Raw genomic sequence first — 18,905 nt, forward strand, 5'->3', positions numbered from 1 at the left:
GGGAGTTCCCGTTGTCTGATTTTATTACAGTTTTTGTCCTTTCGGGGAGAAGCCGCCCCGCCTGCGCGGTGCCCACCCCCTCCCCGGCCAGGACCGACCCCGCCACACCGCGCGGTGGGCGCAGGGGAGGAGACGCCACCGCGGCGAGGAGCGCAGCCGGCTGGCAGGGCGCTCGCAGGGGGTGGCAGGGCGCTCGCAGGGCGCTCGCAGGGGGCGGCGGCTCCCGGCCCACCGGGCTCACCCCCGGGACGCGGCGCGGGCGCTGCGGGACGCGCGGGCCGCGGGGACGCGCCGCAAACTTTAGCGGCGGGGGGCGGCGGGGCCGAGCCCGCCCCGAGCGCCCCCTCCCCGCCCCGCCCGCCCCCTCCGCACCCTCCCCGCGCCGGCGGGGCGGGCCGGGGGCGCCGAGGGGCGGAGCGGCCCCGCCGGGCGGCGGCGGCGCCGAGCCGGGACGCGGCGCCGGGCTCCGCACCCCGCGGAGCGGCGGGGAGCGGCCCAGCCCGGCCCAGCCCCGGAGCCATGCCGCTGCCGTGCCGGGGCTGGACGCTGGCGCTGCTCACGCTGCTCGTCGGTTTCCTCATCTTCGCCGATATCTCGGAGATCGAGGAGGAGAGCGGGTAAATCCCCCGTCCCCGCGCGGAGGAAGGGGCGCGGAGCGGAGCCGTGCTGGGGACCGGGGAGGAGGCGGTGGCGGCGGCGGAGGGGGCGGGCGCCCGGACAGTTTCTTTGTCTCCGGCTCTCCCGGTTTTTGCCGTGGCCAAGTGGGAAGGGAGCGCGCTGCGCTCCCGCGCAGCTCCGCGGGGCCGGTGGCAGCCCCGGGCGGGACCGCCCCGCCGCCGGGCAGGACGGGGCAGGATGGGGCACGGAGCCGGGGGGCAGCCACGCCGGGCCGGGCAGGGCTGCGGGAACAGGTACCTCTCCCGCCAGAGACGCGGTGGTACCCGTCCGAGTAGGGATGCTGGAGCAGGTACCGGTCCCTTTAGGGATGCTGAGATACCTGTCCGGATAGGGATGCCGGAGCAGGTACCGCCCCGTTACCGACACTGAGGCACTGGTCCGGGTGAGAATGCTGGAGCAGGTACCACTCCCTTTACAGGCACTGAGGTACCAGTCCGGGCAGAGATGCTGGAGCAGGTACCGCTCCCATTAGAGATGTGGAGGTACTGGTCCTTTTAGAGAGGCTGAGGTACCAATCCAGGGATTCTCGATGAGGTACAGGTCTGGGTAGGGATGCTGGAGTGGGTACTCGTCTGATTAGAAATGTTGGAGCAGATCCTGGTCTGGAGAGAGGGATTTTGGCACAGGCAGTGCTCAGGTGCTGATGGACACATGGAGCAGGTCCCTAAGTGGGCTATTGGTGTGCGTGGTCTGCTGGACAGAGATGCTGAAGCAAGTTGCAGCTCACGGGGCTTAGGTGCCACTGCTGGTCCAGATGGGTGCGGTGGAGAGGGCACCAGCTGATGGGAGTCATGGATAATGGACCAGTCTGCAGGTGGATAAGGGACCAGTCTGTGGGATGGGAGAGATTGAGCAGGGATCAGTTGGGTGGGGGTGATGGACCAGAGAGCTTAACCCATTGGTGTGTCCCTGTGGGATGCATTAGGGGCTTCATAGCCACCCCTTACTGATCACTGTCATGGTCGGTGTTTACCTGCAGGTGCCATGTATGGCAGGGGCTAAAGCAGCCCCTCAGTCTGAGGAACAACACCCTTTCCACCCCATAAACCCCATCTCTTGAGGTCTGCTTGGAAACTTAGGGGATGAAAAGAACAAATGGAGAGAAGAGGGTCTGCATTAACTTAAGGAACTTGCTACAGCAATTAATTTTAGTAATGAGGTGTGCACTTGGGGTGCCCAAATGACACAAAGGTCTTTCTGTTTGGGACCAGCTGGTTTTGCCCACTGTGTTACACCAAAGCAAACAGCTTGATGAAATGATACATGAAATGCAGTAGTGCTTGTTTATTGTTTCATTGTTCTGTTATACTGGGTGTCACAGGCAAGAAGTGCTTAAAGATCAGTAGTCTTGTCCAGAAACATCCAGCACCAGACTGTAGGTTACCACGGTAGATGAATTGTTGCTCTGCGATGAGCTGGCACTATCTATATAATAATAAAGGAAATTAAAATCTTCTGATGCATCCTCCCCATTGGACAGGCTGCTCTGATCCCCTTGCTTTCTTCCCATCTCCTTTTCCAGCTTCTATTCTTTCTTCTGTCTCCTCACCTATCTGCTAGATCTACCCACTAGAACTTGCTGTGCCCTTCTTGAAAATCTATTCTGTTTTGTTACTTACTTGTCCTGTTTTTCACCCTGGTTCATTAGGGATTCCCAGTATTGTGTCTTTTTTCTCCTCTCTTTTCTGTACATTGTATGGAAATTGGCTGTTTGCTGGCTGCTTATCTCCAAACCCTGGCATCTGAGTTTGTTGCTGTAGTTCCTCCAAGGAAGTACTGCCAAGCGGTGCGGCGGCAGAGACGGCAACAGGGTCAGATGAGTTCTGTAGGAACAGCGAGCAGCTTGTTCCACACAGCATTCAGAAATGGTAGTGCAGGAGGGAACTGGCGGAGGAGAGGAGCACCCTGCATCCAGGGGGTGAAGGAGAGCCCTGCATCCCTTGCCCTCTGATACACATGAGCGCCAGACCTTTCACACATCAGTGCCCACATCAGCCGTGCTTCCCATGCAGGGATGAACAGAGCAAAGGTGGGATCCTGCTGTATTAATTATATATCACTTAATCATGAAGTTGGGCAAACTGAACCTTTCTCTTGCTTTGTCCTCTCCCACACACTCCCCATTGCATCTCTGGAGCGCTTTGGGTTTGATGAGCTCCTGCATCCCAAACATAGTAAGGGACCAAACAAAGCTCACCTTGTACAGAAGCCTGGCACAAAGGGCACTTCATCCTTGTGTGCTGCCATGGTGCCAGGAATGGTGAACACGATGCTCCAACCTGGCTGAAATGGATTGCTGGGGTGACATGAAAAAACAGAGTGTCTATCTCTGCAGTAGGTCAGGGGATGACAGAGGGTTTTCAACTTTGGGAGCCACATAATAGCATTTTTTGTTAACAGGTCCTGTAGGTAAAGGGAACTGTGTGACAGCAAAAATGCACAGCAGTGGAGAGAAGGGACCCTTCCAAAGTTTTCCAGGAGCTCTCTGTGTGTCCAGGAGGGAACAGCTCCTCTCTGTGAGGTTTGGGAGATGCTGTAAATTTGTGCAGCTTTCCCCGACACCAGGAATATTCGGCTGTTGGATTGTGTGGCTCAGCATCCTCCTTCACAACCCCACAGACCTTCGCTTTGGTCAGTGTAGCAGGGAAGGAAGGAGCTGCCCAGCTGTCCCCTGGCAGGCTCGTGGCACTGAGGGGGGCTGGGAAACACAGGCAGGTGCCACTCTTTTCTTCTTTTTCCTTGGCATCGAAACACTCTCTAATTACTGTGAGGAGCGAACAGCTTGCCCACTTCCACACGTACCCTGCCCCCTGCCTGTGATTTGGATTGTCTTTGGAAGAACGTACCTCGTACGGGTGGCAGCGGGGTGGGAGGGGGCAGATTTCTCTCACCTACAAACACTGAGAAATTTCCCAAAGAAAACGCAAAATGTTCATTAGGTAAAAGGTAAGAGAGTATATTATACTACTGGCAAAAGGACAAAAAACCCAAAGCCATGCTGTTTCTCTGGACAATAAGTTCCCCGCATCGCAGGTGAAGGGAGGTAGGAGCTGAGGGCAGCTGGAGCTGCTCTGCCTGCCAAAGGCTTCTGAGAAAGATGTTTGTGCCTTACACAGTCGCATCTCACTCCTCTAGACATCCTTATACCACCTCCCACAGCCAGGAGATGCTGAAACAAAGAGGTGTTTGGGGCAAGGATGAAAATTCAGCAGTTTGTTGCTCCTGATGCTGCGTCGCTCTTGCTTAGCCTGTTCCTGTGCTCGGGTTTTGCCCCTGCTACATCCTTGTCTGTGTCTGGACGTGTCACCTACGGGTGTGTGGCTCGGGTCTCGTGCCCGGCAGAGCTGTGGCATGCCGGTGGCATGCCGGTGGGATGCCGGTGGGATGCTGGTAGGATGCTGGCGGGCAGAGACACGCTCGCCCCGCTCGCCAGCCTGTGCTGCGCCGTGAAGTATTGCTGTGGTGAGTGGTCTTGGCACTTTGTTTCCGAACAGCCACCTGGTTCCGGGCTGCTGAACTTTTCCTGCAGCCCGGTGGCGCCTGTGCTTCCATGCACCGCTCCCGCTCTTTGTCTCGCTGGAAGGAAACAAAAGACACGCTCCCGTCTGTCTTGGGGAGCGCTGATGCCATCGCAGCCATTTCTTCATCCGCACCGGGATAGGGGAGCGGGACGGACTTGTCCCCGCAGAGGAAAACAAAGGGCTTGGCATCGAGTGGGGGGATTATTGCCGGTGATGAGGAGGAAGATTCTGCTCCGGTTTAAGGGGATTCTCTTTGTTATTCTGCGCCTGCTATTGCAGTTCTGCAGGGGTCCGGCTGTGTCCTGATTGTCTGTAGAGGGAGCTGGTGACCCGCTGCCACCAGGTGACTTCTCGAATTAGCGTCTGAGCCATCTTAGGGAGCACTTGACACTTGGTAATGGGTTGGTCTTAATATGAGTCAACCTTTTCCCTGCTAGCCCAGACCACATGCCTTTCCATCCTGATTACAAGAGGAGTTATATTCTGCTCTCTCTAAGTGACGAATTGGAGGCTCTGATATTGCTGGCCTGCCTGCCTGGGAGCTTGTCAGTAAATTGGCACTTTCTCCTCATGTGCCCTTTTCTAAGGCCTGCCTTTCAAAGGCTCGGGAAGAGAGATTTTGTGTCCTTTATGGAGGCTGCTGCGCTTGCTATGAGCGGTCTGTAGCGGGCTGTAGTCGTAATGCTCCTTGTCAGGGCTGGTCCATGGGGTGTAAATGTCCTGCTTATGTTTTCCAGGCTGTGATTTACTGCTCCTAGCCCAGAGTTAGTCTAAGACTTGCTCTCCACCAGAAAGTTTTGCTGGAGAAAGTGCTGCATTCTATCAACAAGAGCTTTTGTGCGCTCACACAGTGGGTGTGCACAAGCCAACAATTGTCCAGGTTGGGCTGGAGGAGGAATAGCTTTCCGCAGGACAGGAGCCCCCAGACATCCTGGAAGTATTCATATAAATGGAGCCAAAGGAGATCTTTGTACTCCTTGGGTATGGTAGGGCTCTAATAAAAGCTCCCTGACACATCAGGCTGGAAAATAAAAGCAATGTTGGAGCACTGATTTGAGTAACAAAATACTCAGGGTAGGCTTTGATTGCAAGTCTTCTGACAATAACTGGAGCACAAGCAGCCCATTTCAGGTTGGCTGTGCTCCCCATGAAACACTCCCTCACCTCCTGCTGCCCTGCAGGCGCAGGGCAGGCTGCCACAAAGACATATCCAAACCTCTGTTCTCCTGCCTGGAGCAAGCTGAAGGAGATGAATGTCCACAGCTTGTTTTCTTAAGCTGAGCTCTGAGGGAATGTCAGGAGCAGTGGTACCTGCAGGGACGGCTGGGAGCAGCAGGATGGGAAGCACTCACAGACCCCCAAGCAAGCCAGTGGAACAAAAAGAAAACCCAGTGCTGGGAGCATAACCTAAGGGATTTCAGGTGCATCTGTTGAAAAATTACTTCTCAGTCCAGTTGTGTGTAGCAGCTTGTAAGACCACCAAGGAGGGAATTTCTGAGCTTGCTGGTGAGGAGCGCTGTGGCAGGAGGATGCAAATCACCAGCCAGCCCATCTTGGATGCAGTACTGCTGTAGCCAGGCCAGTTCATGCGACCAGAGCAATGAAGACAACAAAGCAGTTCCCAGAAGTGCTTCAAGTTTCCTTTTTGTGTCCCACCTCTAACCCTGCAAGTGCACAATTCCAGTTGGGAATGCAGAGGAAGCCCTTCTGTCCCAGCAGAGAGCAAGGAGCTGCGAGTGTTGGCTCGTTTAGCGAAGGCTTGTTGAGCAGCTAACGGTGAGTTCAGCGATTCAGCCTCAGCAGTGCCGGCGCTGCTCCTCTGTGCAATGCCAGCCAAGCCCTGGGACCTCGGCCAGCAGTGACACAGCAGATCCTGCCACTGCCACCACCCTTCCCAGCCTTTCCCAGGCATCACCAGCCCCCCCAGCCTTTCCCAGGCATGGGTGAGCTCAAGGGGTCAGTTTTCTCTCTCGTGGCAGATGGGCTTTTGATCTTCCAGGAGAAGTATTTAACAGGAGTGCCTTTATCTTTCCTTGAGCTTTCAGGCTGTCCTAATGATAAGACAAGAGGAAATGGCCTCAAGTAGCACCAGAGGAGGTTTAGATTGGGTAGTAGGAAAAAGTTCTTCACGGAGAGGTCTGACAAGCATTGGCACTGGCTGCCCAGGGAAGTGGTGGAGTCATGATTCCTGGAGGTATTTAAAAGATGTGTAGCTGTGGCTCTTAGGAACATGGTTTTGTGCTGGACTTGGCAGTGTTGGGTTAATTGTTGCACTCCATGATCTTAAAGGATATTTTTAATCTATATGATTCTATAATTCTGTGATTCTACAGGTATTTTGCTTTTTCATCCTTGAGAATAGCATTACTTAAATACATCCACAGGCACAGTTGCTGTAAAAACCAGTTGTTCCAAACCAGACTACTTCTAATTGCCTCCTTCATTTGTTTTCCCTGGGCCTGGGTCATCCTCAGCAGCAAGAAATAAGCCCAAAGTACAACATTAGACAATAATTATTTTGCCATTTCTCTGGTTTCCATCCCCAGTTGCCTCAGGAAACAAGGAAGTTCCCTGACAAAGTAAATTCACTGGAGGTGCAGAGTTTCAGGTGTCCTCCAGCAAACAGCATGGCAGAGTTGGTGTCAGCTGCTCAGTCCCTCACAATGCAATAGAAAAAGAAAGAAAAAGGAAAAGAAAAAAAGAAGAGTATCTTTACAGTTCCTTTTTCTTCACATTTGTACTGTAAATCCTTGTCTTGGCAGGCAGCAGCCTTGATGGTGGTGGCAGCCTTGGGAGATGCATCTTCATCAACAGCAGCAGCACTGGCTCCAATTGGGAAGTGAAAGGGCTGAGCCAAGGCAATGGGCACAGCACTGCTGAAACCTGCCAGGGCAGTGACAGTGGTGTGGGCTGAGAGCTCTTTCCAAACTTAAGTCTGAATGCTTCTTGCTACTGCAAATCAAGTCCTTGTTATTGCATGCAGAAACCCCCTGGGAATATCCCAGACAAACACAAACCCCACCCCAGGCTCATGTCTGCATGCTGAGCACGCTGTCCCTCCCTGAGCAGCGCTCTCCACAGGCAGGGCTGCTTTGAAAAGCACATTTTGTCACAGTTTTGAAGTGCTCTCAAGGCATCCTCAGTCAAACAGCATCCCAGTGGGCTCCAGGTATCACCTGTGTGTCTGGCAGCTCTGAATCCAAGGATAGTTCTTACTCTGTGACCTGACACCTCCAGCCCAGGCTTTGCCAGCACCTTCAGGAATATCAGAAGTTTATATGAAGTCTGATGAACTCACTGATACATGAATATCAGTGAGTTTATCAGAACTCATGTGTTAATTAAACTTCTTACTGCTGCCTGGATTTCCATGGTGTAGCTTTGTGAGCAGGGGAGGAGAGAGGAGGTCAAGCTCTGAAACCACTATGGGCTCTTCAATATTTGTCAACTTGACATTATGATCTGGGATCTACATCCCTCTGAAGGCCCTGGGACTGCTCCGTTGCTGGTTGTGGGGTGTAGCTCTCACCCAAGCACTCCCAGCCCTTTTTGTGTAGGCACCAGATGTTGTTTTGAGGATGCTCATACAGAAGAACTGCACCAGGAGGATGTCTCTGCCCAGGAGAGGTCCTCAGCATCCACATCAACAGTGAAAGAAGATACCACATGAGACCTTCAGTATTCCAGTATGCTGCACAGAGCACTGGGAAAAGAGATGAGAGGGCTGTAGGAGGATAAGCCCAAGGGCCCACAGCCCCATGTGATAATGTTTCATGTTGTACCATTTCCCAAAGTATGTGGCATCCAAGATGCTGCAGGAGCCACTGGGATTTCTGGCTTTTGGGACACAGATGCTCAGGGTGACAGGTTCTGCTGAAAGACTGATGCCCTGCTGTTTGTGTTCCCTGAGAGCTCTGCTCTGTTAGAAAAAATTATCTCAGGACACATGTGTAGTGTAGACATGTTTTGTAAGGAGTGAGGCTTTTGTCTCAGCTACTTCCTGGGTCTTCCCTGGGCTCTTGGGGTTTTTACCTTCTCCCTTCCAGAAGGGAAATAAATTACACAAACATGCACAAAATACACAAACACACGCACTGCCCAGTCCCAAGCCCCTCACTGCATCCTTTTTGCCTGCTTCAGTGTCTGTTTCTTTGCTGCCTATTTCATTAACACAGCCAGAGAAAAAGAGCTGATGCCAGGAGTAATGTTTTAAAGATGAAGTAGGGAATAAGGTCCTGCCAGTATGCAGGGTGGGGAGAAGGGAAGTGTCTGACATTTGAGCCCTGTGCGCATGTGAATATTTTGTCCTTAGAGCAGTGATAAAACAAGAGCTTCTTGAGGTGATTGAGTCAGGGCATGCTGACGTTATGGCAAATGCATGTGGATGTGAGAGCTTGCACTCCACAGGTGCGAGAGGCACTTTTCTGCTTCAGGAAAAGCACAAACTGGGCTGGCCCAGAGCTCAAGGCAGGGACAGGGATTTGGTTATCCCAGTGCAGAGTGACCCCCAGCAGTGTCCTGGTGACAGGCTGCCACGGGCATCCCTCCCATTGCCTCGTGTCCATCCATTGTCAGAGCTGCACTGTTCCTGCTGATTTGTCACTGGTTTTGTCTCATAAGTGTTTCAGACTAATTGGCATATTCCTTATTAAGCAATAGCTGTCTGTTTGCAAACTCATGTGTCTTCATTCCATTGTGTCCTCAGCAGACACTTGCAGTGATTACACACCGTGACTTGCAGCCAGACAGAGATGTCAGGGTCAAACCCTGCTCACATTTACTCAGGAGCTGATGTGGAGCCACTGTCACCACCTGACAGGCAGGGATGCTGAGCACCCCCGACCTTCCCATCCTGTTGTGGTCCCAGGAAGGAGCCTGCAGGATGGGTGATGTTGTAGAGGTGGGGTTGGGGTGTGGGAGGAGGTGACCAAATTAACAGGGCTGCTTTGCATGGGACTGACAAATCTGCATTTCCCATGACAAATGCCATGAGCAACAGTGAGGCCATTGGCTGGTGCCTTACTGGTGCTTGCTGGAAGATGCTGCACTGCCAGGCTGGCTGCACCTCATGTACCAGACCTGCACTGGGACCCCAGCTGGACCAGGTGGTGCTTCTGAAAGCCATAATATGGGCACACTTTCCCAAATGTGATTGTATGACTCGATAGAATTAAGCTTGGAACACTAAAAATGGCACCTGATATTTAGGAAGTTTTTGACACACGGGCTGCCAAGCTGTGACAATAGAATCAAGTGAGATTTTTTAAACACATGGAAGTGCAATTTCGAACATCTCATCGAGATGTATTGCAGGATCTTCCATCCTAGCAGACAACTGCTTTAGAAATGTCTTCCCAGTTAATCCCTTTGCTCACCTGGGGAGTGTGGGTACCACAGCTACCACTCAGCAACCACCACTTCTCTTCATCACAGTCTCCTCCACATCCTGGGATGAAAGCCTCCAAAGACACTGGTGAAATGTTACAGGAATGATCTGTAAGGGTCTGATGTCCCAGCTTCCCCCAGTGTGTTATGAGATGGGATGCAGGAAAGTGAGATAATGCTGGATCCCGGAAGAGCGGCGTTCCTGGAGGGGGGAGCAGTGCCAGGAGACTGAATGCAGGATCTCAAGGTTCAGAAATGCATCTCTGATCCCATCGCTTCTCATCTAGCTTTGGCCTTTGTTTCTGATTTGCAAGTTGATTTACATGTGGGGCTAACCAGCCCTTCCTCTTTGAATTTGTCTCTCTTGGAACAGCAGAGCATTTGATGGTTTTGGGTGGATTTTGACCTAAACCCCACAGTAACCACTTGAGTGTCTAGTGAGAAGCCCACAAGGGGACTTAGCAATGAATGTGTCCTTTTTCCATCTTTTCAGCCACACCCTGATGTGCTGATGGAAAGCCAGGACACAAAACCCAAGGAATCTTGGTTCGTATTCTGGCCTTGGTTTCTTCTCACTTTGGGCTCCTGGGATACCTTTGCTTGTCCACCCTGCAGGGTAGGGCTGGACAGGTTGGCATTTGGAAGCCAATTATTTCTCTTTCACAGACAACTTGGAAATGTGACAGTTTTTCCCCAAAAGCCCTGAAATGCGTTTGCTGCTGTGCTGCTCTCAAGACAAACCCTGAATTTCAGGGAAGGGGAAGGGAGGATTGAAGCCTGTGTCCTGATCCATATTTCACAGCACTGTGAGCATCAGCAGGAACAGATCTATAAAGTTTGGGAGGAGGAAAGCCATCTATATCTTCATTTCCAGTGGCTGGGCAGTGTATCCTTTTCCCCAGAACTGTTAGTTGCAGTGACTGGGTTGCTGGCCACAACACAGGATCCTGCAGAGGGGCTGTGAACATCCTGCTCTGCATCCCCTCCACACTTGGCTGCCTCAGGGAGAGCCCCTGGGTTGGGAGGACAGTGGGTGGTCTCCAGCCAGGCCTGGCATCATGCTCATGTGCTCCTCAGATAGAAAACAGCAATTCTGATCTTGAGGAAAACATCAGAGCAGTCTTTAAAAAGCAAAGTAAATATAGGTGGTAATTTTTTTTTTTTTTAAATAGATACAGACTGCCTTAATGGGCACAGTCTGCAGCCATCTTAGGAGACTATTGGCTGCCTCTGCTTCTTGGCCCAGTGAAACCTTTGCAGATCAATTCCCGTGGTCCCCTGGGTCCTCTCACCCAGCAAGAGCCATACCCGCTCTCAGCAGGTAAAGAGCAGCATTTTAAAGAGGACAGGTCTTCTGGAAGCTCACAGTGCCTGCTTCTGGCTTGTGGAACTCATTTTTTGGTGTTAAGGGCCAAGCTGCTTCACCCCCAGTGTCCCAGCTGTAAAACAAGGATCATAAAATGCACCTAACATAAAAGCAGGTTGTGAAAACCTAATTAGTAGGTGTTAATCTTTTGAACCCCTCAGGTAAAAATTGCAGCACTCTGAACTCTCTTCCTGAGGAATTCAGGTGGATAAATTCAGCTTAATAATCCCCCAAGGGACTATTACCTAACTTTTATGTGGAGGAGAGAGAGGAGGAGGACTTGGGTTGCCCAAGGTCAGGAAGAGGAAGAGGTTTTGTTCTACCAGGAATGAGCTTCACAAATGTGGTTAAATGGAGGAGGGTTGGAACGAGATGATCTTTAAGGTCCTTTTCAACCCACATCATTCTACAGTCTATGAAGGGGGTGGTTGGGTATGGCTGAAATTTCCAGTTAGTTCCTGTTTCTTGTGCCCGCTTCCTGTGCCTGCCACAAAGGCTGGGGGGAAGCAGGACTTGGGGGTGGGCATTGAAAATACCCATGGAAAACACATTTTCTAATTTGTGAGCCTGGGAACGTGGACACGTGAAGTCTGCTCTTAGAGATCCGCTCGCCCAACGAGGCTCTGTGACCTACTTGTTCAGTCAAAGCAGCTTTGATTTCACGTGTCGAAATTGCTCGAAGCGAGACCAGACTTACCTAGCAACAATTAAGAGAAGCATTTAAGAGGCGGGAAGCGATGAAAAGGGAAGCAAAAACCCTAAACAGGCCCATTCACAGGGGGTGAATAGAAGAGTCTTTGCATACCTGATTTGTCAGGAATTATTCATCCAAGAAAATTTGGACCTGAACCATAAGATAATTTTTCTTTTATATCCTCTGATATATGAATCAGTGTCACTTTACATCTGAGCACAGAATGTTTTTGACCTATATAATATCCTAGATAGTGGCAATGCAGCTTGAAAATCTCGGCAGAAATGAGAAAAGATGGCTAAGTCAGTAAGATGGCATTAGCACATATAGATGCAACTTATCACTGGAAAACATCCCAACAGAAGCCCAAAGAAAAATGTTTTGTAAATAATAGGATTAGGAAGCAGGTTGGTACTTTGTGGAGCTGGCTATACAATCAAACTGATAACAACTAGATTAATAAGGCAATTCAATCCAAACACAGTGTAGCACTAGAAAGCTTTTCAAAATCAATGCTATCTGTGCTATTTTAATCGAGGTTGGTCTTTGCCTTTTGAAGCAAAGAGATTTGAAGCTCCAGCTCAGGAAGGTATAATAAAATGGACTGGGTTCTTTTTAACTTGTTTTTTTTTTTAACATGTGCTTCTTAATTAGTACCCTCCATTTCTAAATGCTTTCCTCTTCTCAGGTGGGGGAAGCGAAGGCATACAGGGGTACTGGCTTGCCTGTGTCAGTAAGGAAGTATGGCAGACCCTGGAAAATACTGTGCTTGGCTCAGTTCTGGGTGTTTTGAGCAGCTGGTTTGTCTGGCTGGGACCCACCAGTGGGCTGAGCTGAGCAGGATGGCTGGACAGGGCCACACACCCCACGACATCCTACAGCACACGCTGCCTTCCACTGTGCAAAGGGAGATTGTAGGGAAAACGCCCTGAAGTTGTAGTGTGGCACACAAAGCACCAAAAGACTGACAGTTTTGAGCATTTTAAGATTCACTAAACCAGCTCAGATCTTCAGCCAAGTATCATGTCTCAGCTTTGAGCGGTCTCCCTGTGTTGGAGAGACAAACCAGGGCTGGCACAGGGAGCAGTTTTTGCCTGCATCTCAGGTGTCCACAAGAGCATCGTGTCTGCTGCTGACCAGCAGAGCCGTGATCCCAGTGCCATGGGAGGATGGTGAGATAGCCCTGCTCTCCTCCACCAGTGAGCTGCACCCTCTGTATTCATTAATGACAGCAGAACACTTTGTGCCTCTGTGTTGCATTGCAATATTTTTGCTTTTCACAGTGTGCGAGGGGGAAAGGGTAACCCTGACACTGTCCTTGAGGGGTTCTCAGCTGTCAGCCAGTCCCCTTCCCCACCAGGCTGCACACAGGCAGCTGGGAGAGGTGCTCTCGACTTGTCTTCCTCATGTCCAGCATCTCCAGCCCCAACACCTGTCTCAGTTCAGGAGGAGACACACGGACCTGTCGCTGGGGGCATGTAAAGCCAGACTGCATAAATACCTTCTGATGCTCTGAATCCTTCCTGCTGCAGCCACAAAACATGGATGAGGTGGGAACTAACACCTAGGGAATAGTCTTCTCTACTTCCTAATTTCCCTTTTTTCCTTTCACAGAGATTATGAACCAGCACATATTCAGGGAAAAATAACATTTCTTTCTCTAGTCTTTGTCTGTCCTACAGCAAGTGTGAAGGAGTGTGAATCCCATTTGGAAGGCTCCTTCAGAGGAGATGTCTCTGAGCGGGTGCGTGGTTTGCACACTAATCCAGTCTGCTCCCACACCCCGCCGTGAACCCCATTAATGTGGAGGCTTGTTAAATGCCAGTAGGCTCCAGGAATGAGCCAGTCCTGCTGTTCCCTTGATGCACCAAAAAATGAAACAGCTCGCAGGCTTTCAGGTCTGTCAAAGGGAAGAGGAGAGTGCCGGAGCAGGAATCGCTCCGACTTGGCCGTGGATGGTCTCTGGCAGGAGAGAGGGAAGGGAAAGCCATCGTGGCATTTCCAAGGGTTTGATGTTATGTGGTGCAGAGGCCTGTGCTCAGCCTAATGAGGGGATTTATGTCGCATCCCTGCGAGTCTGAAAATCCTTTTTAATGGCACCAAACACGCTCACACACGCTCTTTCTTTTTTGTCTAATGCATTTGGGATTTTTTTTCAGAACTGGTAGAAATACATTCTCCTGAGATACATTTTCATTAAGGTATATATTTCTGGGTAGCAATATTTCTGCTGGAAGAGAATTTGGTTCTCTTTATGAGTGTGCTCATTGGGATATCTTTGCAATGGGAACAATAAAACAGAGCAATGAGTACATAGCAGTTAAAATGTGCCTGACTGGGATCCCAGCTCCCTTGACATCACAAGGTGGGTGGCTTGTTCTTTGTGCCCCCTTTGAAAACGGCAAGCTAAAGCAAGAAGGGGCTCTGCAGCCAACTAGATGCAGACTGATACTTGTATGTATTTATTTTTAAGTGACGATTCACAGCTCGTGTGAATGGTGTTTCTGAAGGGGTTTGGTCCAACCTGTTCTTCAACATAGCATCACAGAGGTGCTGAAAACTTTGGCTGTTCGTTCCCACGGCTCTTGCTCAGACTGGTCTGGCATCTGTCCTTGTGTGGTGGTGTCAGGCTGTGGGAGTGACACTGCTGTCACTTCAGGTCTCAGCTCCAACATGTGAATGGCTGTGGTGAGCTGGCCTTGTAGCTTCAGCCAAGTTACTCCAAAGGTGGGGGATAAGTGGGCTTGAAGGTTCTCACAGGGTTGGAGTGGGCTGGAATGGAGCTCTGGGTCTGGCCTGGGTCCCTGGGAGCTGGGAGAAGGTACACTATGAGGTCTCCACAAGTCACCAGGAGGCTAGTTATTCAATCTGGATAAAATAGAGATATTGGATGTTCTCAACTAAAAGCCCAGGTGAAGACAGTGTTGAGAATCCTGTCCAGATCATTCAGTTCAGTCCCTACCTGCAAAGGACAGGGAAAGTCCCTTGGCAGCCTGGAGATGGAGGAGAGCTTCTCTGTGCACTGCTAGCACCTGACTCGTAAAGAGAAGTAGAGCTGTATTTAATGCAGCTGTGGCAGCAAGACCAGATGTCTGTGATGGTGTAAGATCACACAGGTATTATTAATTGGGGTGGCTCGAGGCGTTCTTTGCCAGAATGATGACACGGTCACAGCAGGGCGGTGGTGACAATGGATGAAAAGCCCTTCAGAGGCATCAGGACATCTCCCTTCTGGATGGGGTGGGACACAGGTGGCATGGCAGCGGCAGTGTCTCTGCTCAGAGCCCTTCAGAGCAGGATCTCTTGACTGTTGAACAATGCTTGGCAAAAAGGAGCTGGATTTATAAATAATGCATTTCCTTTGTCTTGCAGGAGTTCTGGAGGCAGAGGTGCAATCAGATCAGCTGTGAACAGCTTACATAGCAAATCTAATAGGTTTGTAAATTAGATTTTGTGTTCATTTGTTTTTGCTGTAAGGCAGCTATTAATCTGCTTCTCCTCTTTGCTGGATAGTGCTGTTCTTATTTGGCAAATGTATCTGTTTCTTTTCACTTCTGCTTTGCATTTTCTTAATCATTTCTCCCCTTCCTTCTTCCAGCTCAGTGCAATAATCGTTTGCAAATAACCAAGGATCTGGAAGTTGCGGTGATTGAGAGAATGAGAGTTACTTATTGTGAAAATAAGTCAGTGATAGAGTTGCTATTTTCCATAGTTTTAAGTGCTATTAGAGGAGAGATCAGTGTGTTTAGGATCAGAACTCCATTCAGTTTTATTGCAGTGCATCCCTCCATGGCAGAGTCATTCCCTGGCATCCCAGCGCCATTCAGTGTCCCTCTGTGTTCTTTTTACAATGATTCCCTGTCAGCCCAGCATTGCCAAGTGGCACATTTGAACAGCTTAGTGACACCATGCAAGAAAGAGTGATATCATTCTGTGATGATGTCACCACCCGTGATCAAAACACAGAAAATGGACAAAACCAAAAAAATCATAGTTATTCCCAGGATTGCTTTACCCTACTTCCACTATGATTTTTGACACCTTCTAGGTAAGCTTTCCAAGACATGAGTGATGCAGCAAAATGCAAGAAGCAAACAAATCCAACAGACTGGCAGCCTCTGGAGAGGTACTGTACACACACACACACCAGGACACTGGCAGCCAGCATTTATAAACACATTTCCTTGCCTTTTTGAAACATTATACAGTGTGAGCCACTGTGTGTCCTGGGGACCTCTTTCCGTGGGCTGGAGATACAATCCCAGGAGCTGGATGCTTGTCCATGAGCCTGGGCCACCACCTCTGCCCCATCCCTCACTCTCCTCCCTCCTTGGGGTTTACATGCTTTATACAAATGCATTGATTTACAAAGCATTTCCCAGCTAGAAAAAGCCCTTTGCAGTAGAGAGGGAGATCCCCTTTAGCTGATAGCAAGTGCTTTGGCTGTGTATTTTTCAGAGTGCTCTGAAGTGTGAAGCCTTTTTCAGGGCTGCAGAGACACACACAGCTTCTTGATGAGATGCTTGGCTTTTTTTTTGGAGGGCAGCTGGCTGGAACCAAATATTTGGAGGCTCCTTCAACTCATGCAGTTTGATTTAAATGGCACAGAGGTGCTGGGGCTGATTTGCTTCTTAGAGCAGGGATTAAACTCTGGGGTCTCCCAGTGATCATCTCTGGCTGCTGCTCCTTTCTTGGTCTGGAACAGGTGATAGGGATGCCAGCCTGCCCCTCTTTAGTACAGGATGCTCACAGCCCAGTCTCACAAGCAGCACCCAGCAGCTCAGCTGAATTAATTTGGGTGAAGAGAGGGTTGCTCCTCTCTGACGAGGATTTTTATGTTCTCCAGGAGCTGAGCTGGCTCCTCTTTGGGATGTCCGTATGTGACCACAAGGCAACAGCACAGCAGCCTTGGCTAGGAAGTTTCTTGGTGAATTTTGGGGGCATTGGGGTGTCTTGTCTGCAAGTGCCCATCCGTCAGCCTGTCAGTGTGTGGGTTTTTGTGCATGCCTTCCTGCAGCTCAGTGTGTAATCGTGTGTTTTCTGTGGAGCTGTGCCTGGCTGTCAGTCTGTGTTCGTGGAAGCAAGCGGGTGTTTAAGGACCTCTGTCTGCCTCCTTGAGAGTAGCAGAATACGAACAGGCTTTCAGTTCTTGTTTAGCTAATAACTACAATTTTGCTTTTCTGGTGAAGTTTGAATTCCAGCAGCCAGAGCTGAAGATGGTGATTAGAAGTGCCATTGGGATGCTAACGGATTCTGTCTCCCTCTCCCCGACTTTCTTTTCTCTAGAGCTGAAGTAGTAATAAATGACTCCTCGTCTCCAGCTGTTGTTGACAGAAGTAATGAAAGCATTAAGCACAACATTAAACCAGCCTCATCCAAATGGAGACACAACCAGACACTCTCTTTGAAGATCAGGTACTGGTAATTACCTATAGGACAAGAGACAGATTTGGTCCTCTCCGGTGCAAGCTGGCAAATTGCCTCCATGTATCATCTAAAGAAGTCAAGGAAGAAATAAAAAGACTTATCTCCTGCTGAGCTAGGCTTCATATCTGTAAGCAATCGCTTGGAAATGAATTCCCAGCTGAACCAGCTGGCCTGGCAACGACGAAACAAGGAGCACTTGAGCCCCTGTTCCTCAGGGCAAGTGGAATTTATGTGTGCAGGTGATGGGTCACAGAGGGAAGGAGACCTTCTTCCCCGGGTAAACTTAGGGACCCTCAGTAATGATGGGCTGACTACGGGACCCTGCCCCGGCAGGAATGAGTGGAGAGAGAGCAGGCAGTGAGATGGAGATATCCTTTTGTAAGCTGAGTGTAAGGAGAGCATCGGTCAGAGGGACAGGCCAGAGAGTGAGAGCAGCCAGGAGGCAAGAGCTCATCTTATGTCTCTCACCCAAGTTCTCTGTACCTCACCTGATAAGGCTGTTTTCTTCCCTTTCCCTCAGGAAACAGATCTTGAAGTTCCTGGATGCAGAGAAGGACATTTCAGTGCTGAAGGGGACGCTGAAGCCGGGGGACATCATCCACTACGTGTTTGACAGGGACAGCACCATGAACGTCTCACAGAACCTGTACGAGCTGCTGCCCCGCACCTCTCCCCTCAAGGGCAAGCAGTTCCCCACCTGTGCCATCGTGGGCAACTCGGGGGTGCTGCTCAGCAGCGGCTGCGGCCCCGAGATCGACGCTCACAGCTTCGTCATAAGGTACGAGGGGACTGCTCCCTGCAGCACAGAGCAGCCACGGGGGCCTCAAGGCCTTTGGAGCAGTGCAAGGGGCTGCAGTCCTGGTCACCTGGGGGAGCACGGCCTCACAGCCCCATAGAGTTCACTGATGCGAGTGTCCTGCTGCAAACCCTTCCACTCATCTATCTCCAAGTGCTCCCCATGTGTTCTTGCAAGTGCACCTCATCTCTTCTCATGGTGCACCATTAACCCCCCACAACCTCCTCTTCTCTCAGGTTTGCCCTCTTGCAAACAAACCCTAACCCCAACCCCATCCTGGGCTCTCACAAACCTGATTCTTCCCCAAATCACTTCCACCCTTGAGTACAGGATGCACTGCACGATGCCCTGTGTCCCCTCTGTCCCCACCACTGCTGTCCCTGCGGCTGCACTGCCCCAAGGACCTGCAGCAGCACATCCTGAGCCCTGCTGGGACACACCAAATTCACTACTGGAGGTGTCTGAAGTGGAGAGGAGGAGCTCCTGCCCTCCCAGCCCGCTGCCCCTGTTAGCTGAGAGGCTGTGGAATCTACGAATGATTTATGTATGTGTAGACATTTGTTTTCTGGTGAGTCTATTATGAGGACAGGCCAATCCATCAGCAGCTCACAGAGGCGGTGCTGGTGTGACGTGGGAATGAGGATATGTCACCTCTGCACCCTGCTCACACCCTGCTGCTCCAGCTGCCTGGCTGCTGGCAGCTCCAGCCTGTCCACAGGGGACAGAGCGTTTTCCTCAAGTGGAACCCGAGTGAGCAGAGGGATAAACTGCTTATTGTGGTCTGGCAAAGTTTAGTGAGGGGCATTCGTGTCAGGCAGCAAAATTGCAGGAGAAAAGCTTTTCTGGATGTGAGGATGGGGATTTTGAGTGACTTCTCCGCAGCCATGTGCTAGTGCAGGTCTGGCACAGACACACTTCCCACCTTAGGTTGTCTAAGCCACTCCTGGAACCTGCATCTTCCTGAGGAAGGTTTGCTCCATCCAGGCAGCCTTTTCAGCAGGGTTGGCAGTGACCAGTGGTTGGGTCTGTGTCCAGGAT

The 18,905-nt window shown here is 50.8% G+C and overlaps 1 protein-coding gene across 2 annotated transcripts in view; it reads left to right on the forward strand.

Moving 5' to 3' along the window:
* Positions 1-443: 443 nt before the first annotated feature.
* Positions 444-18,905, forward strand: part of ST8SIA2 (ST8 alpha-N-acetyl-neuraminide alpha-2,8-sialyltransferase 2) — a 31,746-nt gene continuing 13,284 nt past the window's right edge. For both annotated transcript variants that reach the window (XM_032123044.1, XM_032123045.1), the window contains exons 1-4: positions 444-617; positions 15,017-15,079; positions 16,931-17,059; positions 17,592-17,849. In XM_032123044.1, the coding sequence (XP_031978935.1) occupies positions 520-617; positions 15,017-15,079; positions 16,931-17,059; positions 17,592-17,849 (548 nt within the window). In that variant the 5' untranslated portion in view covers positions 444-519. The remainder of the gene's footprint in view (positions 618-15,016; positions 15,080-16,930; positions 17,060-17,591; positions 17,850-18,905) is intronic.

Source organism: Corvus moneduloides, chromosome 13 (genome assembly GCF_009650955.1).
Source record: "Corvus moneduloides isolate bCorMon1 chromosome 13, bCorMon1.pri, whole genome shotgun sequence".
Taxonomy (NCBI): domain Eukaryota; kingdom Metazoa; phylum Chordata; class Aves; order Passeriformes; family Corvidae; genus Corvus; species Corvus moneduloides.